At 36.0% G+C, this 25,563-nt stretch overlaps 1 protein-coding gene across 4 annotated transcripts; it reads left to right on the top strand.

Annotated features, from left to right (window-relative positions):
* Positions 1-3,800: 3,800 nt before the first annotated feature.
* LOC140989056 (ribulose-1,5 bisphosphate carboxylase/oxygenase large subunit N-methyltransferase, chloroplastic) lies at positions 3,801-25,118 on the top strand. 4 transcript variants are annotated; one of them, XM_073458228.1, is made up of 15 exons: positions 3,802-4,139; positions 4,212-4,275; positions 4,367-4,477; positions 4,592-4,651; positions 13,057-13,164; positions 14,238-14,307; positions 15,344-15,395; positions 19,998-20,038; positions 20,139-20,206; positions 21,312-21,347; positions 22,146-22,229; positions 22,736-22,869; positions 23,558-23,646; positions 23,721-23,869; positions 24,375-25,113. In XM_073458228.1, the coding sequence occupies exons 1-15, from the start codon at positions 3,862-3,864 to the stop codon at positions 24,519-24,521; spliced, it is 1,491 nt and encodes a 496-aa protein (XP_073314329.1). In that variant the 5' UTR covers positions 3,802-3,861; the 3' UTR covers positions 24,522-25,113. The 4 variants fall into 4 exon arrangements, with proteins under 4 accessions (XP_073314332.1, XP_073314329.1, XP_073314331.1 ...); XM_073458231.1 differs by lacking the exon at positions 13,057-13,164 and having other exon boundaries at positions 3,801-4,139; positions 24,375-25,118; XM_073458230.1 differs by lacking the exon at positions 15,344-15,395 and having other exon boundaries at positions 20,126-20,206; positions 24,375-25,104.
* The last annotated feature ends 445 nt before the right edge of the window (positions 25,119-25,563 follow it).

Genomic DNA, 25,563 nt, shown 5'->3' with positions numbered 1-25,563 from the left:
TTTTGGTCATTTGAGACAAAAGTTCCCTTAAAATATTTATCATACATATTTTTTCATAATAGATGTATTCATTATTGACACAATCATCATTCAAATCAGTCACATTTAAATCCGCGGACATGATACAGTTAGTTTCAACAATATCAAGAGAAACAATATTGACTTCAAATTCGACATGAATACATGTATTTCTTTTGCACATAAAAAATATAAGTATGCTCTCAAATTATTATCATACTCAATATAAAATGAACGAATATTACAATGTTTCACATCAAGAAGATAAAATAATCTCAATTTTTCTATGCCAACTAGATTCATAATTCTGTATATCTCACTTTCTATATATTCTATTAAACAAATTTCAGAATCAAAAGGAATCGCTGCCCACTTACCACTAGACTATAAACGTCATTTCAATAAATTATCTTTCTTAATTTCTCATTTCTCGTTATACTCGAAGACAAAAATAGTTGGCATAACCTTCAAAAATAGATAACACATGTTATTAGATAATCAATCCAATATTATATTAGACCCAACATCACCCAACACTCGACCCACATTTGAAATATGCAGACCCACGAAAATTGAACTCTACCCACACCATTTGAAATATGCAACAAACACACTCGACCGATTTGAAATATGCAACAAGACTAGACCCATCCTTCTCTACACACTACACCTATGGCTCGACCTACTCAACCTTGCTCGACTCATCACACTTCTACCCAATAAACGACCCACAATCTCGAAAGAAACCAATTTCTATAAAAACAAACCTAGTTGTTACAACATTATCACTATACAAATTTTATAATACTTATTTCTCTTACAATTCTTCAAATGATATTTGATTATATTTTGTTTTGTTTCCTTTGATCGAACACAAAATTAGCGAGAATGAAAAGAGAGAAGCAACTGAACCTGAGGACGAGATCAATAAAAAAATATTTTTTAAAAATTCAAAAGTTATACTTAACTAATTAATGAAGTTAAACATACCTAACAAAGTCAACTCTTTTTTCTCGATTTAAAAAAAATCAAACTCATTTCTATTTAATTAAATTTTAAATGAGTTATATATTTTTTATTGACCCGACATTATATTCTCATCACAATAGCATTTATTTCTTTTAATTCTTTGTTTAGAAATAAATTTTTCTTTTCTTTTCCGTCAATGTGATTTCTATTTCTACAAAGTAAAGGTCTTGTGAGTTGTTGACTTTTTGGATCTTGATGGAATACGGTTTGGTGCAGTCACGCGAAAATATTAGACGTATTGATATATGAGTATTCTGTATAATTTGATGGTATAATTACACGTTTATTAGCATCTAGATACACATATTGCATGTTTCTACGGCTGGTTTTTTTTTTTTTAAAAAAAATTCCAGAGCAAGGATTAAAATAATTTTCACATAAAATTACTAATAATTATATATAAATTATTTGTAATTATTTTATTATTGTTTGTAATTATTTTTGTTATATTGTATTTTTTTTTAAAAAAAAATTCCAGAGCAAGGATTAAAATAATTTTCACATAAAATTACTAATAATTATATATAAATTATTTGTAATTATTTTATTATTGTTTGTAATTATTTTTCGTATAATGTATTATTTTTTAAAAAAATAATGAAATTATATTACATATATTTTTACTTTATACAGATAATAGGTGAAGTTTTTATTTTTTGAATAAATAATTTAACATTTATATATGTAATTTTTTTTTGTGGAATATGGTACTTTGAGAATTAATTTTCTTAGAGTGAGAGTGAAAGTGATACTATTGTCATTTGAATAATAGTTATACCAAGAAACCAAAATGGTTAATATTTTGGGCAGGATTTATACGATGACAAAAACTTGTGTGAGACGGTCTCACGGGTCGTATTTGTGAGACAGATCTCTTATTTGGGTCATCCATGAAAAAGTATTACTTTTTATGCTAAGAGTATTACTTTTTATTGTGAATATGGACAGGGTTGACCCGTCTCACAGATTAAGATCCGTGAGACGGTCTCACATGAGACCCACTCTTATACGATGTATTAAGAATAAAGAATTAAGGAATATCTAAATCTAAAATAAGTTTAATAAAACATAAAATAGGTATGTACAAAACAAACAACATATAGATATACAAATGCGCGTGCACGCACCAGCCACCTAACACTCACTCACACACATAAAAAAAATTTAAAAATTAAAATCGAACACAAACATCAAATTTTTAGCAAGATACGTTGAATGAACGCATACTATAAAGTTTATTGAGTGTAATATTTTCCTACATATCCTCTATATATTTAAATTTAGTAAATAATTTACATTAAAAAATTACTCAATCCTGCTTATATTTATGAATCACCTGCAAAAGTTATATGATGAACAAACACGTCCACTAAAGCACGTTATTGTAAAAGGAGTTATGACATCACTCTTACAAGAAGAGACATTGGACCATAAACATAGCGTGAGGATGATTGGGCTCATTGAGAAATTAGTGTGCTCGAACCTTGTTTGCTTCCACTACAAGAAGTTTAGACATTAGAAGCATAATTGCAAGAAATATCTTGTCCGCAGGGGTTCTGGCAGCAGTATGTTTTATATAGAAATAAATGTCTCAATTAATCCAACTTCTTGAGGATTACATACTGGATGTTGATCTCATCTATGCAAAAATTTGCAGGTGATGACAAGAAGTAGAAAGCTAAAGGAAGGTGAGATCGTCCCGAGGATGGGTAATGGAGCAAGAGTTGCTGCAAAGGTCATAGGAGATGTTATTTGATATTAAACAATAACTTTAAGTTGTTTTTTATAGATATTTTATATGTTCCAGATCTGATTAAAAACATTATTTATATTTCTATGCTTGATAGATATAGATTTTCTTGTTTATTTGCTAAAAGTGTTTGCAATATTTATAGGAATGAATGTTTAATTGGAACAAACAAAAATACAAAACGATCTTTATAACTTAAAAATAAAAAATATTCCGAACAATCATGTCCAAGTAAACACGATATCAACAACAACAAACAAAAGAAAACAAGATAGTTTAAATCAAGCACACTTATCACACGCTATGCTAAGAGATATTTTCAAAAAAAGAATGCACAAACTAGTGGGTGAGAGCATGTTTGACTCGTCAGACATAAACTCTGTAGAGTCCAAAATCAGTACAAGTAAAACCCATGTATTTATTTAAATGGTTAAATTATTTATTTAGTTTTAAGATGATTTTTAGCGATGCATGATTGATTAGTTTGCCTTATTTTAAATTATTACATGTTTATTTGATGCACGTTAAAATATTTTCTTTAGTTTTATGCTTCAGGCAAATATTCGATGCGGGATCGGGAATTTCCCTGTAATTATTCACTCATTCAAACTAATGTAACTAATAGATAACATATGTTATATATTTTGAAGACATGTTTATTTATATTTTTTGGTTATAAATTAAGATATTAAGGCAGTATTTGGTTCGTTTGATTAGGTGGGTTTATTTTTTTTTAACCCACCTAATCTTTCGTTTGGTACGTTTTTTATTTAACCAAATCAATCCATCTTATGAATGATTAGGTTATATTAGCCATTAGGTAGATTAAAATAATATCTGTCTCACCCCTAAGATTATTTATCCAACTCTTAATCCATACTATTTTTCCAATTTTAACATCTCCTAAATCCAAACACACCGCCACTTCCTTCTGCCGACCGCCCACCGGCCACCGCCGCCCACCTGCCGCCCACCGGCCGCCGCCGCCCGCCGATTATAAGTAACCCTAACACAACAAAACTCCCCATGGATCGCGTATGCTGACATAGAGGTCCTCGTGTCCTATGGCTTGTCCAGCATATAAATATAACGATGTAAAGTTCATATGCAAAACAGCCATGATTCTTCACTGCGCTCCTATCACAAACACTTCCTGGCTTCGAACTCCACTCCCTGTATTCTCCATTCTCTTCCGCAATTTTACCCCACCGACTCATTATTTTGCTTCACTTTCTCCCTCCAAGGTAGACAATGAGTGCAATGATTTTATACCTTGGCTGGAACGCAAGGCTGGGAGCGAGATTTCGTCGCTACTCGCCATTGGAACATCCTCGTTTGGAAGGTCTCAGAAACACCAAATTTGAATTTTGTTTTGTTCTTGTTTGAGTCCTTGAACTCCAGTTTCATATTGCAGATCACTGTATGCATCTGACTATATAAGAGCGGGGGACTGCATTCTGAAGGTTCCATACAGTGTGGTATGTTTGCAGTAGACTCCGCTCAACAATTCGATGATGTAGTTGTTGTTTTAAATCAGGGTAACTTAATTTATGTATTTTGACTCTGCAGCAAATGGCCCCAGATAATCTCCCTCCAGAAATCAGTTGCTTACTGGGAGATAAAGTTGGTAATGTTGCCAAAGTTGCTTTGCTGATTTTGCTCGAGCAGATGTTGGCACGGGTGATTAAGCTACTGTACTTGAATGGTGTTCCTGAGTGGTCATTTACTAACGATTGGATATGCACTTTTAAAAAAAAAGAATGATTTGATATGTTGCGTCCTTTGGTATGGCAGAATTCTGAATGGGAACCTTATATTAGTCGCCTACCTAAAGCGGAGAAGATGCACAGCACGGTGATTGCATTTATCTATTTGTGTGCTTTTAGGATTTTAGGATTATTTTAGAAGTTGACCTGGTTTGTGTCTGCCATCTCGAAATAGATTTAAATACAAGTTTTTATCATGTTGTAGTCCCAGCCGTTTAATTTATCTGGTTTTTTTCTATGACCGTCAGTCAAAGCAAACTGAATGAGGAACTGCAGGAGGAAGAGAACTTTACTTCTCCCTAATTCTTGAGTTCAGTTCCCCCCTTCTTCCTTTCTGTTCATGGTTCTTTTTTCTACTATTAACAAGACTGTTGCAACAACAATTAAAGAACTAAATGTATATTGCAAATGGAATTGAAATGATATCCCAGAGATAAACTCTGTAAACAAATCCCTAGCCAACTGCCAGTAAGTTCCCTAGTCTAAGCTAGTGAAAAAAAACACTCAAGGAAATAACCGAATGAATGTCCTCTCTCTTGCCTCAAATTTTATTTACTTCTCCCCTACGTCTAGTTTCTTCCTATTACTTCAAAATCTTGGCCCTAAATCTAATGCCATCGAGCCCTTGTTATTTTGGCCAAATACATTTAGGTCCGAAACAATACCGTCATCTTGTAAAGCAGCCTTGTCCTCAAGGCTGAGTTTTAGAACTTGATTTTCTATGTATTCAGCACCTATTTTTCCCTAACTTGCTGATAATGACTTTATTCAACATCCAATTCTAGTTCATCATAGTCTGCGTCTTCACTTTCTGGACCATCTAGTAAAGCATTCTCTGTTTCTGTGTGGTAGATAACGACACCAGATAAAATTCTCTTCCATTTTGATACTCATACTTCAACTCTCTCTCTCAGTGCATGTCATTTTCCATTTCAGCTGCAACCACGTTCTTCTTTATATTTTCTACCACCTTCGTGACCTCAAAATATGATCGAACCAGAGCTTGAGTTGCAATAGCAAAGTCCAATTCTTTCTTATGCTCTTTTGACATGGTCAAGCTTTCAACCGTACAAATCGATGCCCTAACTGGTGATGGGTCAATTTTCCAGCCTTGATGGCAGTCCCTGATTATCATGCACCCGAGGTAGTAACTTGAATTCAAATAAGTAATCATAAAACACAAATCATTGTTCAATCTCTGTTTGAGCAACAAGTATGCACGTATACACAAGCGCTCATGCATAATAGTTGTCTCAATCTCATAACCTAGAAAAACCATACCTTCATTACAATCCTCAATTTCATTATAACAACCTGACACTCCTTTTATAGTTCCCTTTGTAATCTTGATAAACTTCTTGTACCTTTTAAGCCTTGCAGAAATTTTACTTCTTGCTGGAAAACCATTCAGATATATACCCCACACAGATGAGTACAACTCTGTACTTTTGTGTATGAGATTAAAACTGATAAGCTTTGTGATGTCTTCTGAGATATACTTCCCTGCACTCCCAGAAGCAATATTTACATCCATCAAAGACGCATGCTCCCCACTATAACCAAGTAAACCCTCTCCATTAGGACTGAGTATCCTGACTAAGATTCGAGCTAACATGACCAAGGTTAGAAAGATGCATCTGTAAAAGAAATCGATGCAAGGAGGTGGTGTCATTTTTTTATGACTAGAAGACATCGGCGGCAGAATTGGTCTATCAGAAAAACTCGTAAAGGAGTCACTGTCACCAACAAGAAGTAAATGAGATCTAGCATAACTGTTGTCAAGAAACTTCAAAACAAAAATCTGTTTGGGGAAGTTTGCTATGGATTTTTTTGCTCTATTACACAATTGAAGAAGGATACCATGACATTCTTGATGAGAGGACCCAACAGCAAAACACAAAACACAGTCACGAAAATCATGCTGCATAAGAGTCCCATCTTCTTTGCCACTCCCCACCTCATCAGGATTTCCCTTTTCCACAGCACCTTGTCTAACCCTCCTTGTGAGAACTTGAAAACGCGCTAATGAGTTGATTCCACCGTCCTCCAATTCTCTCTCCCATAGACGTGACAAATTGAATAGGTGCACTTCTATGAATAAATTCCAAAACCATAAAAATTGTAATTGGTTCCAGACCTAATTTTCTTGTCCAAATCTCATCTATGGGCTTATTAATGACATAGCCCACATATCCCTCGTCATCCACAGACCACATCTGATCTGCCCAGGTCTCCATTCTCACGAGGAACACCTCTACATTATGCTGGTTTTGCAACAATGTAGCGATACACAGAGAGACAACTTTGTGTCTTTATATTGCACAGCTCTCATAATCCATCTAATCAGTTATCTCCCATCGAACCCTAGTGAATTTTCTCTCCTGAATGCCCGTTGTTCCTCATCTTATCTGCGGAAATTCCCTTCCATGCTGTTTTCGCCTTCCTTTGTCGTCATCCTACTATTTGACACAAGGTGCTCTACCCATTTAATTTACGAGCCTTTATCATTTCTTTGGGCCCAATTTTGTCCATGGCAACTAGCCCATAGACATGCCCATGAACGTGTCGTCTTATCTGGTGGTTTCTTTTCCTTCCACATGAATCCTTGGATCTTAAGCACTATCTGACGAACGCAAATAATTTGATGATGACTCGCAAACAGATCCCCATACGAGTAGTAGCTTCCATAAACGCGTGGATCGTTCTGGGCTTACTTTTGTTGAAACAAGTTTGTTTATGTTCGAGTGGATGTTTCGTGCTACAAGGATTCATCATCACGTTGCAATTGCTCTTCGATCAGCAAGTTTTCCTCTTTGACAGTTTGCCAATTTGATTTCTCTTCCTCTTCACACTCATAGGCATTTCTGTCAGATTTACCTGCAATTTGGTTCTTAAATTCTTAAACTCCTTCTCTTCCTTCTTAATTGCACACGTACCCAATATTTCCAAGGATGACTCCTCCAAATCCACGAGACCTGGAAATTTTTGCATCGCCTTGGTCATTGATATTACAGTCTCATGTAATTTCAACGTCATCGTTCCTTATCCTCTGCCATCTTCAACATCTTATCTTCTAATGCATCAATTCTCATGTCCAGCTCTGTGGTTGCCATCTCTTCTTCCCTTCGATTGACATCCGACAGGTCGGACCAATTGTTGCAACCACAATTAAAGAACTAAAATTATATTGCAAATGTAATTGCAATGATTTACCAGAGATAAAGTCTGTTAACAAATCCCTAGCCAACTGCCAGTAAGTTCCCTAGCCTAAGCTAGAGAAAAAAAAGAAATAACTGAATGAATGTCCCCCCCACTTGCCTCACATTTTATTTACTTTTCCCTATGTCTAGATTTGTAGTCCCCTTACCCGAGCCACTAAACAGACTAATAAGCATGCATAATTAAACTTGATAACCACAGTTAAACAGCGAAAACCAAATAACTTAATCATCTTACAACCTAAACGAAAACATAACAATAATCTCAATCTTAATCATTAATACAACAAAAAATCAAAATCATAATCGTGCACGATAATACGAGAAACCCAATAAAACCTCCACGACGGATTACCACTGAAAACCCAATTGGTCTAGCCACTGTCCTGGCCGTCCGAATCGTCCAACCTAAGACCTATCCCGTGGAATGAGGTGTCCAAGATGAAAACAAGGACGTGAGCGACAATCGCCTGATATGAGAATGTGCGAGTATACAAACTGATACGATGCATGTGAAATGCAATACACTCAGATCTCGAGGTTCAAGTCAAGAATCTCATGTTCAATAGAGACACCTGAGTGTGTAGTCTTTGATCTTCCCTAGACATGTTTTGGCTCCCACACTCTTCATCAAGACGTGGACCTACAATGTCCAGGGTCATCACAGCTCGCGGGTCCTGTCGGACACTGTAGCTCTCGATACCCGACTGTCCACAATACATAACAGGGCTGAACGATCCCAACAAAATTGGTATATCTCAAAAGATATCAGATCCAACGTGATGTGTCATGAATAATATGTCAAAGCAGTAAAACATGTATCGTGCAACAGATAAATATGCAACATATAAGTATCTATGCTACGCTTAGATATCTCAATGAGTACATCACGTACTTCTTTAAAATAATCTGATAGAAGTTTACAATTCTGAACCTAGACAATGTCTAACATATTGAAATCACTATCATGCCAGATCAAGAATCACTAAACATGCTTCAAAGTTATTCCTAATGATCCTTAAATCACTATTTAAGCCTTTAGGATATGCACGCATGTCGTCAGCCTGTTGATGACGTCTCGATCTGTGTGTCCCTGTTTACCGACCCCTACTCAAGTCAACACTAGCTCCAAAGTTTCCCGATAATAAACTGCCCTAGAAACTTGCTAGAAAACCTAAGGTAATTGGCTAGAACTTGAGAGAGAGTAGCTAAAGAAAAGCGATGTAGGAAACAAATGAAATTAGTTTCCATTTATTGGCTGCATCCGGTCCAGTTCAGAAGATCCGAATTCAATCTTATCTGCCACGTTATAATCTCATTCGTCTAGTTGGATTTCTTGGGATAATGTAATCTGATATAGAGTGAGTGATCCATTTTAAATTCAGTGGATCTCAACATGTTGATCTTCAATTAATGAATTCTTTAATAATTCTTAATTAACAACTCTTTAATCATGTCTTAATTATTAATTTAATCAAATAAGGATTCAGGTCATTACAAGATTTCCTATTAATTGAAACTCTTGAGCCTAAATCTAATACATTAGGGCCCATATTATTTTGCCTCTATACACTTAGATCTGTAACAAAAACCCAGTAAACAATACGATCGGAGTATTATGGCAATGAATCTGGAGAATATAAAGTTTTTCTATGGTGGTCTCAGGCTCTCAGCTATGGCTGTGATCTTAAGTTGCATTAATTATTTTTTGGCTTATTTTGGTCTCATTGTGGTGGTGTATTTTGAGGATATTTCCTTCCCGTATGGTTTAACGGATGACAAAAATGCAGTTCTTCTCATTGGAGTTTTCAATTGGTATGCACAAGGTTCTGAAATGGAATAAAGAGGTCTTTGGTGATATAAATGACAGAATTTCGGAGCTCAGAAATAAAATTAATCGGTTAGATGCGCGAGAGGCGGAGGGAACGTGGTCGGAGTGCCTAAAGGAGAAGCGGAGAGAGGTAAGATGTGAGTTGGAGACTATGATCATTCGAAAATTATAGATGGACAATCAAAAGACAAAAGCAATATGGTTGAAAGACGGGGACCAAAACTCTAAATTCTTCCATTCACTTTTGAAGAACAGGAGAAACAGAGCGATTATAGAAAGCTAGAGTTGGAGGATGGGTCATTGATTTCAGATGAGTTACAGATTGAGAATGCAATCATTGGGTACAATCACCAGTTATACAGAAAATCTGAAGGGGATGGATCGGGTCTAGATGGGGTGGAATGGATGCCAATTAACATGATGGAGGCCGAACAGTTGGAACAGCCTTTCTCGGAGGAGGAGATCAGAGGAGCAGTGTTTGATTGCGACGGTGCAAAAGCTCCGGGGCCGGATGGGTTCACTTTAGCGTTTTATCAAAAAAGTTGGGATACGATTAAAAATGACCTTTTGAAAGTGTTCGCTGATTTTTTCGAAGATGATATTGTTAATGGAAAAACGAACGAAACATACATCTGCTTGATCCCAAAGAAAAATGATGCAACGAAGGTTAAAGACTTTAGACCAATCAGCCTAATTACGAGCTTGTACAAAATTTTGGCAAAGGTCTTGACGAATAGATTGAAAAAAGTCTTGAGCAAAACTGTGGCGGAAAATCAGTGCGCTTTCATTCAAGGAAGGCAGATAACAGATTGTTGTCTAATAGCGAACGAAGTTGTGGAGGCATATAGAAGGAAAAAGAAAAAAGGATGGATTTTGAAAGTTGATTTGGAAAAGGCTTATGACAATGTGGATTGGAGATTTTTAGATTTTGTGCTTCAAAAGAAGGGGTTCGGGGATAAGTGGAGAAATTGGATTAAGGGTTGCGTTTCAAATGTGTCGTATTCAATTTTCATCAACGGCAGACCAAGAGGGAAGTTCAAGGGGGAAGGGGCCTCAGACAAGGAGACCCATCATCCCCTTTTCTGTTTAACTTAGTGATCGACGGGTTAGGGAGATTGATTGATAAAGCTAAGTCAACAAATGCTGTGAGAGGACTTGGGGTTGGGAAAGACAAAGTAGAAATTTCTCACATACAATTTGCGGATGACACTCTGTTCCTCGTTCAAACTGAAAGTCACTTGTTCACCGTTGTTGAACTACTTAAATATTTCTGCTCAAAATCGGGACTAAAAATAAATTTTGAAAAGAGTTCCTTGTTGGGACTCAATCAATCTGATGACGAGGTCGACGGTTGAGCGGAAGCGGTTGGTTGCAAGAAAGAAAATTGGCCGATTAAATACCTCGGGGCGCCATTGGGAGGGGACCCCATGAAGGCTGAATTTTGGGCACCGGTAGTCTCTAAGATGTCAACTAAACTGGCAAGTTGGAAAAAGCTTTCTTATCTAGGGGTGGGCGACTAACTTTGATTACTTCGGTGTTAAGCGCTCTGCCTACTTACTTTATGTCACTTTTTATGGTACCTCAACGAGTAGCGAAGCAAATGGAAACTTTAATGAGGAATTTTCTGTGAGACGGTGCAGAGGGAAGATTCATTGCCATGTTGTTAATTGGACTCAAGGTCCCATTCTTCTTGTCAACACTTGATTGGTACGGTCCTAAAGGGAGGGAATCTATTGCGGTTTTGGGAGGATAGGTGGGTGGGTGGGTTGTCTTTCAAAGATCGGTTTCCTCACCTTTTTCTACTTTCTTCGTTTACCAATAAACCGATTGCTCATTTTTACTCGGTCTCTGGTACTCAGGGTGATTCGGTTTTTCAGTGGGATGTGAGGTTCAGAAGAGGGTTGAATGACGTCGAGTTGGGAGAGTACACTACCCTTTTAGGGATTTTAGAGTCAGTTTCTCTGAGTGTGGGTTCGGCTGATGCAAGGGTGTGGTTAGGGGAGTCATCGGGTGTTTTTTCTGTCAACTCTCTTTACTCTTCTTTTTTCCCAGATATAAATAATCATTTTTCACCTTATTTCACTAACATCTGGAAAGTACCGATCCCACAAAAGGTAAAGGTTTTTTCTTGGATAGTTGCTCTGGGCAGATTGCAAACTTGTGACAATTTACAGAAGAGACAACCGAGTCAGTTCTTATGTCCACAGTGGTGCATATTGTGCAAGACAAGTGAGGAGAATCAAGATCATCTTCTGATACACTATTCTTTTACGAGACGCATTTGGATCAGGGTTATGCAAGACCTGGGATTCGAGTGGGTTTTTCCAGCTTCTTCCAGAGATATGTTTGTCATGGAAAACGGAATTAACTCTGGAAAGGGAGTAAGGATTTTCTGGTACATCATTGTGCATTGTATCTTTTGGTCGACATGGATGGAGCGCAATAACAGAATTTTCAGTGACAAGAAGACTCGTCGGATGAATTATGGGAGAAGATTAGATTCAGGGTAGCAAAATGGACGACTACCGTGCCAGTGTTTCATCACTTACTTTTATCAGACCTAGTTAGGGATTGGCGTTTCATTTACCTCTGAAGTTCTACTACTAAATTATTAAGTTGGTGTACCGTGGATGACTCATCCACTATTTCTGTAACCTCAACTTTATTACTTTAATAAAATTATAGTTTCCTATAAAAAAAAAAAATCTTCATTGGCTTACATTAATTTGAATAAAAGATGGTTGGATTCCTGCAAAATTTCCAAGACGTTGAACTCTTTCAAACCATATTTTGTGGGTGTGAAGAGAGGTCGGGTTTCCAGTACCCCACAAAATTCTCTTTTAAAATTGGTTTGTTCCTTCACCATTATTGGTGTCTTCTGGATCTCTTTAAGGCAAAAAAAAAAAATTAATAACAAACTTATCAAACCACATGTTTCCAACCAGATAAGTAGCTATATAAAGAAAATGCAATCTACTTCTTCCTGTATTGCTTCTTCTGCACGGTCCATAACAGCGGTTCCTTTGTCTCAATTTTTCAACAGTGGATTACTCTTCCTGCTATGGTTTGGTATTCTTAATGAGAGAACTTCCATGTAGTTGTACTGTGTCTTTTCAATATTTCAAAGCTATTGTTACTCAAAGGCAAGGTGCATAACATGCATTTGATGCGAGTGAATCTTAGGAAGACGAATGTCCGTTTAAAATCATCAGTATAGAACTTTTGATCCTTTTGTCCCAAGAAACTCAATCATTTCTGTTCCTCTTTATATTTAACTAAGATAATGTAAGTTGGTGTTTCTCTAGTGCTTGTTGGAAAATAATGGAACTCCAAATTCTTCATAGTTGCGTCTAAAGATAATTCTTGGGCTGTTCTGATTCTGACTCTGGTTAACGAGCATGCTTTTATTGATAATTTTGAACATCATTTTCTTCTTAAATTTAGGTATTCTGGAGTAATGATGAGCTAGAAATGATTCAGCCCAGTGCTTTATACAGAGAAACACTCAAACAAAAGACTCAAATTGGAAAGGACTTCACTGCCATTAAAGCTGTTAGTTTTTTCGTTTTATGGTTCGATATTGACTATTATCTGATAGCTCCCCCAATAGGTTCACAGTGTTTGAATTGTTTATAGTTTCTTGAGCAACAGCTCTGTGGTTGATGAAAATGTTAGTGTACTCTTTGAATCAAGTGACTGTTCAACAATCCGTTGTGAAAGTGAAACACTTAGCGTTTCACTAGAATAATTAAATTTGCTCTGTTAAGTGAGTTATGATAATCCAAGACACTCTGGATCTTAATTAGTAATATGTGGTAACGAGCAATGTTGACTGAACATTGTTAATTGATGATTGTGCGTACAACTTATTTGAAGAATTTTTTTATGTTGTCCTCTTAATTAAATTTAGTTCCGAAAATCACTTGTGCATCCAAAATATTGTTGTGTTTTTATATCGATGGCATCATAAAATTTGAGCATACTATATAGACTCGATGATAGAGATAAGGCTACGAATGAGATCACAACATTTTCTTTTTCTGTTCATATGTTTAATCCGTTTTTCATTTTTCTCGGGTTTCGTTTTCTGTATGTTAGGAACTATATTTCCAAGCGACTCAAGCTCAAATAGAAATCAAAATTCAATCTGATAATCTGAGTATTTTTAGTCAGCCAAGGGTTTAATCCCTTTAAAAGAGAAAATAACTCTTGGTTCTGGCACAAGCTAGCCTTAACAATGGAATAAATGAATGAATGTCTCCTAAGAAATTCCTCTATTTAATCCCTCTCCCAATTGGATTCTTCCGGTTATTTTGAGATATAGGAGTTTTGGGCCTCTTCTGGCCCATTTGGTCTAGTCCCAGTATAATTGGGTCCATATTGTCGGAGTGTGGTAAAATCACTTTCAAAATAAAAATAAGATTTTGTATACAATTGTAATTATTTAGCCAATATTTATCATAGATTTCGTGGGATTTAGATTAAGGAAATATTCTCTAAGATTAGATATTAGCTCTTCCTAATTTAGCTCCTAGTTATTGTGTATATATATCTTTGTAAACATCATTATTCAGAGAATAAGAAATATGTTTTTCTCTCTATACGTTTGACAGTTTTACTTGCAGACTTTTGATGGATTTCATTATGGTGTTCAAGATATCACACTACAAGAGTTTGCATATGCATATGGATTAGGTGAGATTTTTAATTTCATGGATTTCCACTGCTCCAAAAGACATGCATAGGAGTAGCGGGATGTGCATCTTTGATAAGTTTAGTCCTGTTTCTTTGGTTCTAACATATTCCTTTCTTGAGCTGCACGCCCGACGCCACAATGGCCTTGCACAAAATTCCTGAAATCTTTTGAAAGCACTCTACCATACCTAAAATCAATAAATGTTTCTACCCCTGCATGTATAATAATCATGTCATAACTCAGAAGTTCGGCTTATTTATATTGAACTGTAAGGTAGTGTTTATCTGTTGCTATACCTTTGTTTGTGTCTTCATGGAGTGATAATGCTGATGGCAGAAACATAACAGAGGTTAATTGTTGAGGTAATGATAAAATGTTATGTTGAAGAGCAAGATGCTAGTTGGCCACATGAGAGATTTTTGACATTTTGTTGAGAGTACTTTTTCAGAAACTTATTCGGGCACAACATAATAATGTAACTGATTGTAGTTGAACAGAATTGATTTTCTTCATGTCAACTCTTCATGTGTTGATGTTTTCTTTACGTGTCTTTAAGAATAGTATCTAAGATCCTCGAATAAGCATAGGATCTAAATAACAAAATTTACTCAAGCTAGTTGAAAATCTCCGTGACTATTGAGAACTTAAGGGGCCTCAAAATGACATTTTCAAGTCATAACGGGACCAAAGTAATTATAAACCATTCAAAGCTTAACCAAATCCAAAAAGAGTCAGAACCACAAAGAAATTATTTCTTGATCCTCATGTTTGTCAGTACCGGTTACGGTGGACACCAGTGAACTGATTTTTTCTTTAAAATGACTCAATACTGCCAATGTAAGTGGGCATATTTGTGTCTTGCTGTTTCATGTAACCATGTCAAACACAGCATATTTGTGTCTTGCTGTTTCATGTAACCATGTCAAACACAATTTTGAAACACAGGACATCACCGGTATAAAACCTTGGGCTTCGGTCCTTGGTTTAGAACATGTCTTGTTAGAGAAAAAATGACCTGTGATTTGGATTCAATAGGATTCTGCAGCAAGCTACCGCAAAGCGCATCATCTCCTTGCCACCATTGCAAGTGAGAACTGCTCATAAACCTTATATCTCAAGTTCATCAATGATGAATGATTCCTCTGCTAGTCACACGAAAGATTGTCATTATTTGTGGAACCAGAAATATTTGATCATTGATCACAAGTTTTGCCACTCTCCTAAACTCTCTAAGATGAGAGTGTGGACACAGCTGTACCCTGAAAAATATGAAGCCTTCATAATGTACAGATTCCCAAAATACTATCAAACAAATCTTTAATCAATTGCGTCTTAACTTAGCTGAATCTCGCCATTTAGTTACGTATCCATCATTGTTCAATTTACGTGACTTGTAAATTTCCAAAATCCCAAAACCAGATACATAGTTTTGAATAGCTGACTAAAAATAACTTATTGAGAAGAGGAGCGAAATGTCGAGTATTTGAGTCATGAAAAGTGAAAACAGGTGACCATGACTCAGCTTACTACCAACCACCTGCAAAAGCAGAACGCACACGCAACTATTTGTGTCGAAATAGTTAGGATTTGATAGGCTCAATTTTGAACCAGGATCCTATATTATTGGTATGACATGGTATTTCCTAGATTTGTGGGATTTGATTTTACTCATTTGATCTATATAAAGTATACTAATCCATGACTTTAAAGAATAAGAAATTAGAGAATTATTTCTCCTTATATTCCTGGCCTGCCATATTGTTCTATATGGTATTAGAGCGTCTAGGTTAGAATCGGTCATGAATTTCAAAGCAGCCATGGTCGGCGCTGGTTCTAGTAATGAAGGCGCCAGTTCAAGCAGTGATGGTGGAACCCAATCGCATGTCACGCCCCCAGATTCTTCTCTTCAAATAACGATCCACAAATTGAATGGGAAAAATTACTCTGAGTGGGTACAATCAGTTCGGCTTGTGATTGATGGAAAAAAGAAAGCTAGGATTCGTGAACAGTGAAGTGAAAGTCTCGGGTTCCACTGACCTGAGATACAAGCAGTGGCGTTCCGAGAAATCATTGGTCACTACATGGTTGATCAACTCGATGTAGCCAACAGTCGGTAAACCATTCATGTTCTTCCCCACGGATCGGGAGTGGGAGACTGTCCGAGGAACCTACTCCGATTATGAAAACTACTCTCAACTATATGAGCTAAATTCTTGGTTATGGCATATGCAACAAGGTAACAAAGACGTCACAACTTACTATAACAAGTCGATAGTTCTATGGCAGGAATTGGACCTCTTCGATGCAGATGAGTGGGAGAGTAGCAAGGATTGTACCTGTTACAAGGCAAAACTAGACTGACACAGGATGTTTGTCTTCCTTGTTGGATTAAACAAAGATCGGGATGAGGTTCGAGGACATGTACTTGGGCGAAAACCTCTTACCAGCCTTCGGGAGGTGTTTTCCGAGGTCCAGCGTGAAGAAACTCGAAGCACGCCTAGTGATGCTGAAACATTTTGAACACACCATGTAGTCTGAAGGTTTGGCCCTTGTGAACCGAGAGACTGGTTTGATGGGTGACCATTTTGCGAGAAGTGCAAAAACAGATGACATACCATAGAAACATGCTGGAGAATACATGAGAAACCGGCCTATCTTAAGAAAAAAATTGGCACCAACAGATCGAATACCGGTGGTCGAGCTCTTCAAACAGGTGGTGAAGATTTTGGAATGCCCTAACCCTCGTCATATTCCCTTCCTTTCACCAAGGATCAGTTAGATCAACTATTCCAATTGTTTGATTCTAGACGTGATAAATCCAAGCCCTCATGTTCCTTGGTCCATATAGGTATTTATCCTTGTGCAAATGTTGCTAATTCGACCACTAGCAGTTTCTGGATTCTAGATTCCGGAGCAACAGATCATATGACTGGTTCATCGCAAGTGTTCTCCTCATATGTCCCGTGTGCAGGAAACCAAAAAGTTAAACTTGCTGATGTCTTTGTTGCATCTGTTGTAGGGAAATGAACTGTTGTTTATTTCTCTTTCTTTGACTCTTACAAATGTGTTTCGCGTTCCCCCTATATCGTATAATCTCTTGTCAATCAGAAAACTCACCCACCCTTAATGTTACGTGTCCCGATCATATTTTTGTCCTCTCATTATGAATTTTAGGACCTGGCCTCGGGGATGATGACTGGCAATGCTAAATAAGATGGCAACCTCTACTTTCTACTGCCAATTCCTTCCTTGGCTGACGTGATCCAGACTAGTGTCTCAATTATGTTTCCTACTCAAGTGTTGATGATATTTTATTATGGCATAGTCGATTAGGTCATCCGAACTTTATTTATTTGAAAAAATTGTTTCCAAGTTTATAAGTAAAAATATTTCTACTTTGCATTTTGAATATTTTGAGTTAGCCAAACATCATCGGGCTACTTTTTCATCTCAACCTTATAAAAAGTCCGCACCATTACAATGATTTACAGTAACGTTTGGGGCCCATGAAAAGTAGAAACATTTACTGTTAAACAGTGGTTTTATCTTTTATCGATGATCATTCACGTCTGTCTTGGGTTTTCTTTTTGAAATATAAGTCTAATGCAGGGGTCATATTTCAAAATTTTTTCCAAATGATTCAGACTCAATTACACACTAGGATCAAAATTGTTCGGAGTGATAATGGGCAGGAATACTTTATCAATATACTTGGCAAGTTTTTTCAAGGGAAATGGATCATTCACCAAAGCTCCTGTCCCTATACACCTCAATAAAATGGTGTGACTGAACTAAAAAACAGACATCTCCTTGAAGTTGCTCGAGCGATTAGTTTTGAAACTAAAGTGCTTAAGTATCTTTGGGAGGAAGGAGTTCAATAGCCACCTATTTGATAAATAGACTACCATTTAGGATTTTGAATTTTCAATCCCCCGTGAATATTTTCCAAAATTTTTTTCCCAATACACGTCTTCTCACTAAAATCCTTTAGAAAATATTTGGTAGTCTATCATTTGTTCATAACTTTGATCATGGTATCTCGAAACTGGACCCAAAGGCATGAAAATGTATCTTTATTGGGTATCATGCAAACCAACGGGGGTACAGGTGTTTTGACCCTGTTGCCAATTTTTTTTTATTTCCATGGAAGCAACATTCATTGAAGGCAAGTCTTTCACGCCTCATCTTCAGGGGGAGTGTAGAGATAGTGAAGATGACCACTTAACCAAGCCTGATTTTAATATAGAACTAGGAAATTATGAAATTTCAAACTTTAATCGATCCGACGTAACAGTGGAGACAAGTGAGAAACAGTTTAAATGGTTGGTTTATGCAAGGAAGAAAGATGCAAAGAAAGGGGGGACTCTGTCATTCAACAATGCCATACGTCAACTCGTGGACTGGATCTTGAAACTTAAAATGATGCCTCGACCACTCCTAAAAACGACAACATTGATCTTCCCATTGCCCTGAGAAAAGGTACCCGATCATGCACAAAACACCCAATCTCAAACTTTGTCTCTTATAAAAAGCTATCATCCCACTATTGTTCGTTTGTCTGTCAGTGAGATGTCATCAGTATTCTTAATAATGTACATGAAGCTCTAGAGATCCCTGAATGGAGAGAGGCGATTTATGAGGAGATGAGAGCTCTAAAAAAAAAACTCTACGGTTGGTTGCCAAAGGCTTCACCCAAACATATGGAGCTGACTACACAGAAACTCTTTCCAGTAGCCAAACTCAATACGGTTTGAGTTATTCTCTTTGCTGCTGCTGATTGGCCACTAAATCAGCTAGACGTGAAGAACGCCTTTCTAAATGGTGATCTAGAAGAGGAAGTGTACATGGAACCACCACCTGGATTTACTGATCAATTTAGACCAAAGGTGTCAAGCTAAAGAAATCACTCTACGGATTTATAGATGCTTCTTGCAACTACGCCTTTCATAATACTGTAAACAAAATATTTTGTTATTTTTCCTGGGAGTAAATCACTTCTGTCTTTTATTTTTTCCTTTTTGGTGAATAATCTCGTATTTTTGTCTCTTCATTTTACACTTAATCTCGTTCTCTGAATTCTAAGGATCTTAACTATAGTACGCTGTAAGATGGTTTAAGCTTAAGTTCTAAATTGCTGATGAGTTATCAAAGAAGCTATATCTTACAAACATATTCAGTTCCTCGTGGTATGTATGGGTAGTTACTGGCTGAAACCCACCCCATGCTCTTTCATAGTTCTACAATACATCAGCCATGAGCAATTATCAGGGGTTACTTCTTCGCTATATATCCTCTGATATTGGGCTTGCTTGACTGGTATTTACTACTGAGAAATCCAATGCACTCATTTGTTAGTAGCTGTCCTAAACACTAAGCTATTTTGCATTCTTAATTTCTGAACTACTCATCCACTTGGGTATTTGGCTGAATATCACTTTTCTTGTGATAAAATGAGTTATTAATATATGAAACTTGTGTTGCATGGTGAAGGACCTACTCCGTTGTTTACCCTCACGGCTGGTTTTTATGTGTTGATTGCTAGTGTAGATGGCAGGAATTCAATTCTGACATTAAAATTGGAATGTTGTTTACACTACTCTATTGGATGGCTTATCTATTAAGTTGACCGTGCGTTGGTATTGCATTTTTTCATATCTGAAGACTTCATGATTCTTTCTCTACGTCTCAGTTACATCTCGTGCGTGGGAAAGCTCAAGGGGTGTATCCTTGGTATCTGTTATTTAATTTCTCATGAGTTCTATGATTCTATCTTTTCCATGATGTTAATTAAAAGAATTAGGCTGAAGTATTTTTCAGATTCCCTTTGCAGATTTTCTCAACCACGATGGAACTTCAGAAGCACATGTATTGAGCGATGAACTTAAACAACATTCAGAGGTATGTTTTTTTTATCACTTGTCCACTTCGCTTCTCACCACTAGCACATACTCAAAAATCATTTTATGCACTCACAAAAAGGAAACAGTTGTCAAACCATATAGAAAGGGATTGAAAAGTTCCATGCGCCCTTTTTGGGATTTATTGAATTGAGTAATGATGAAAAAAAGTAGCAATGAAATAAAGTTGCCATATAGATCATTGGAGCTTATAGTTTCATTATTATGCATTGCATTTTCTGTTCTATTCTTTGCTCTTACATCTCTTTGATTATGTTGCTTTCATCTTAATTTTATAAATTCAACAGGCTCATAGTTTTATAAAATTTTTACATCTTTTTTGTAAAGTAGAAGCCCCGATTGAGTACAACTCTGTTGCGGCATTATGACACATCATTAAATATACTTTTTTGTAAACATCCAACTGGATATTCAAACCTATCCAGTGCCCCATGCTAGGAATGGATGTCAGCACTATCTTTAAAACAAAATGTATTATGGAGCTGAAGGACAGCAAGTCAGCAACAGACACATATTATAATTTCTTCATCCACATATATATAGAAATGTGCATGCATCTGCCTACGACTTTACGCATGTGTGCATGTACATGCTGTATCTTTGTTCACATTGGTTCTAGTCACACTGCTATCACAAATATGTCATCCTTGATTTCATTTGGCTTGTATTAAGTGGATTAATTTAATCATGTCATGGTCAATCTACACGGCTATCTCTTGCAGCATAGAAATGCAAAGCCATTTTGTGATAGGCCCTCCATATATTTTGTTTCTCATATACCTTTATCTTTTTACTGCCCCCTCCTTTATTGACCCTCAAGTAGTGGTCTTCAACTGATTCTCTGGGCATTTTTATTTCCAACAAATCATTTACTGGATTTCCTTATTCTTCAGTTCTTTCAGAAAACATGTAAAAGATCATTACTATTCTAAATTCTCCACCAAAGTCACTAGGCATGTGAGGGTTCACTTTCAGTTTTAGCAATCATGAACATGTTCACCATGTTCATACTTTAACTTGTTATAATCATATTTAAAGTGCTTGGGTTGGCTTCCATGTTGAGCGTCTTCATTATTCCTGTACAGGTTTTAGCTGATCGTGACTATGCTCCAGGTGATCAGGTCCATCTTAAGCATATTGCTGTTGCATCTAAATTAAATTGCAAGCTTTTATGAATTTAACTGTTCTTTTAGGGCCAGATCTACCTGGTTCATTTATTAGCTAATCTATTGACATGCAAATTGAAGATGATGGATTGAGCTGTTTGTCACTTTTTTCAGTTTATCCAGTTCTTTCTCTGTAAAAACTGTACTTGTGATACTATGGTGACCCATGGGTTAAACTTACTGTTGAGACACAGTTAACAATCTTATTAAAGATGAACAGCAAATGAACAATATCTCGGCTGTATTTTGAACATAATCAGCATCACAAAGTCTACGAAAGGTAAACATGCCCATTGCCAAATAAAATGTATTCCAAATTCTAAAATAAATGTAACTTTGACATACCTCTATCTAAGAATCATTAGGAGTTGATCTTTTTTTTCCATGAGGTTTGATATTGAAAAAAATTACATTTAAATGTTTATTTTTAAAGTAGCTGAATGCTACAAAACTTGGTTTTTAGAATTATCTTGATAAACCGAAAATGCCCGATAACTCTTAAGATTTTAGATTGACCATTCTAATAGTATATTTTTCTTGTTATCCGTGTCATTTAACAAATCAGTTCGAAAAGTTTCCTCGAGTCTCTCTTAAAGTTTGATGCAATATTGTACTCTTTATTCTCTAAACACTGCTTGAATTTTACTCCCATGGAAATTCTACGGTGTGTTGTTTGTTACAAAGCTTTCACCTGCCGTTATTAATAGTGTAAATCAAATCTCTTAGTTATAACTGACAAAATGTTGCACGCAGATCCTGATAAGATATGGTAGATTTTCAAATGCTACCCTCCTGTTGGATTTTGGCTTCACTGTTCCTCACAACATTTACGATCAGGTTACCCTAAATTTTTTTTATTGATTATTAAGTATAAAAGAAAAGGCTATATTCATAACTTGTATGAGGTATTTAACATATTACTTTTTCTCGTTTACATTAGTTTGTTCCTATATTTGTAGGGCATCATGGTTGTTTCCTTGCATGTATAGATATATCACCACTCTCCGTTTCAAGGTCCGAAATGTTTTGGGTTTCTTAATACGGAATAGTGCTAGATTATAGAGCAACAAATTAAATGAATTCTCAAGGGTATGTGCGAGTTTCCTGATGCATTCGTTTCCTCTTTCTTCTTCCTTTCTGATGCGATAAAAAAAAATCGCACCCATTAAAATACCATGAGGCTTATCCCTTTTAAGTTCATCCTATTTCTTATTTTCTTAAACTTAACAAAATGTTAGCAGTTACACCACAATAGTTATCCTGTTCTAATTTGGATATTTACTCACTGTTTTATCTTTAGATCTATTTCATTATATTCTGATAAAATGACAAGTTATTTTCAGGTTCTAGTTGAGTTTAGCATACCTCATGATGACCAATTTAATGCATGGAAGTTGGGACTTCTTGAAAGATATCGTGTACGAAACACGAAAGAGATCAATGATTTTACCTCTGAAGGAAATATTTTCAGAATCAAGTTGGGTACATGGTCACGGAGTCTCATATAATATAACTGTCGAGAAGCACTAAATCCTCTCCCTTTCTGACGGATATCAAGTTAATGGATTAAAATTATTGTTTATTGACAAATATATAATAGTTCATTTACTTTGTTCCTCCATCTACTTGATGAAATTTTAAGTAGACTTGTAGACTACTTTACCCTGCTTTCTAAACTTTTTAAAACTGTCAATATAGTTGCAAAATATGTGAAGGAGCATATGAATTTTTATATTATGTCGGTTTCTTATCAGCTAATAAACTTCTCATTTGTCAAACTATTTTTACCCATTATGGCTGATGAAATTTAGGTAAATACCTTGAGCCAAGCTTTTTCTAAGAATATGAGTGCCTCAATCATTTTAATGATTTAAATTACGGCTTTTGTCTATTAGAAACCTTGTGTAAACAATGATTTTGGTTTCATGCTGGTTGGAAATTTCGGGATTTCAGTACTAATAATTGTAGATTACATTGACTATTTCCTTGATCGTATCCTACATATTGTTGTTGACAGATTTTAGAGATTTGTTTCCTTCTCTGCGTATCTCTTCCTAAATAATGGAAGAAACTTACAGTGAATCATGTACTTTCATAAATTAATGAAGATTAATATTTTCTTCAATCTTCTCATACAGTACCCCTAATTTCTAATGATTCTGTAGAGAAGTACGGGCTGGAAGTAAGAAGGGGAAGGGAATCCCACAAGCTCTTCGTGCATTTGGTCGCATTGTGAGTTCAAATTCTCAGCAAGGTGGTGAACATGACATTCTGTTGTGAAGTATTTGTTTTGCTTCTTTGAGTTCAAATGGAATATTCATCATCCAGAAATCAATGCCATGGTTAAAGAAGCTGCACAAAATGATGGTCGTCTTGCTCGATATCCTTTGAAGAACAGGATCAGAGAAATTGAAGCACATCAATTTTTACTAGTAAAAATGGCTCAATTAATTGAAGAACATAAGGCTCATATAAAGGTGACAGTCTGTTCTAGTTATGATTTAGGGGGATAGAAAGACTGCATGATTAATTTTTCTTTTTCTGTTCACTACCATTTGAAGAGGGAACATTATGTGCTGTTGTCAGGAGAGCTGGATGATAGCATAGTCAATACTCAATTCTTGACAATGCTTAAAACAAAAACACCTGTCTAGATATACCGGGACATAAGCTCAAAACCTGGGAATATGTTTAGTGTCCAACGGTTTGTCATAATAAGCTGTGCTGCTTTTGTGTTCCATAAAAAGAAAATCATTTGGATAGCCAGATTTAAAAATAAAAGATGGATGTTCGGAATCTGCAGCTTCGGAACAAGTTTTTAGGGGAAATGCCTTTGAGAAGAAACATGACTGGAATAAAAAAGTGCATAGTTTTAGAAATGAGAATAACCGTTTCTTCACTGAACTTTTATTGGTATCCTTTTAATCTGTGTGTGCGGATACGGAATGGACTTGAAATGACTTTTTTATTGCAACCATTCAGTTGTTAGAACCGACTCCTCCCTACCTGCAAGAAAACAGTGTCCGGAGGAGAAAATTTGCTAAAGATCTCCTCGATGGTGAGCTTCGTGTCTTGACATCTGCTTCAGCATGGCTAAAGAACTACTGTTTAACCTTATCAGGTCAATAAAAGGAATGTCATCTCTTCATTCTTAGCTGCAAAACGCATTGCCGTTCTTGTGCAGGTCAGGTAATTCGGTAATTTATTTGGTGTTGGCATTCGTCCATTCATTTCACTGGATTTTGTCCCAACATACATGCACGAATTTGATGTCTCGACATTTGTAAAATATTCGAGTGTTTGATCATAGCAAACTATTTTTGTGTCAATGAATTTCTATCAACATTTGGTTAAAATAAACCTAAGCCAAAATTTCAACTTGTGCAATTATCTGACATGTGAAACAAGAAGCGAGGGGCCGAGGGGGATGTTAGAAAATGCAGTTTATTGTATCGGATATTATAACTTGACTCTGTGTAGACTTGTGCAGGCATGCTTAACAGTTCCAGTTCCGTTTCCGATTCCGGTCAGTTACGGGTCGGGTGCTTCCGGAACCGGATCGAAATTGGTTCCGGACGAACCGATTCCAGGTCCGACTTTTATTATTTTTTATTATAAAATTACTTCAATTAATGAAAGTTTTTATTTAGTATTTTGAGTAGAAACAATACTGACTAATAATAAAAATAAAAATAGAATAACTTAAACATTGATTTTTATAATTGAACATCTAAAATTTATCACGATTTATTAAAATATATTTTGAATATTCTGGGTCTTTGTCGGTGCTTGAGCTTTGAAATTCGTCTATCACTGTAGCGTTCCTATTTTTTTATCGGCTACGAACCAATCTTGTAGGTATGTTGGCATGTTAAGTATTTCTTGTTTTAAATTAATCTTTGTTCACCAAAGATTTTTCACATACTGAAAATACTGATTCAAAAGCAACACTTGAACTTTGAACGATTAGGAAATCTCTTGTAATTGCCATTAAAATTGGATAAAGTTGAGAATTTATTTTTCGTTAATCAAGAATATCAAAATTCTTTATAGTGTCAATATATTGGCTTAGATAAATTTGTATTTCATTATAATTTGTTGTTGTCAATGATTTTTCTTTGAACTTTTGTCATTTCAAACTTCGAAAGAAGTTCTATGTTGGCCAAAAATT

Source organism: Primulina huaijiensis, chromosome 11, assembly GCF_012295235.1.
Source record: "Primulina huaijiensis isolate GDHJ02 chromosome 11, ASM1229523v2, whole genome shotgun sequence".
In the NCBI taxonomy this organism is placed as follows: domain Eukaryota; kingdom Viridiplantae; phylum Streptophyta; class Magnoliopsida; order Lamiales; family Gesneriaceae; genus Primulina; species Primulina huaijiensis.
The sequence above is the reverse complement of the archived record's forward strand: the minus strand, read 5'-3'. Positions and strand labels throughout refer to the sequence as shown.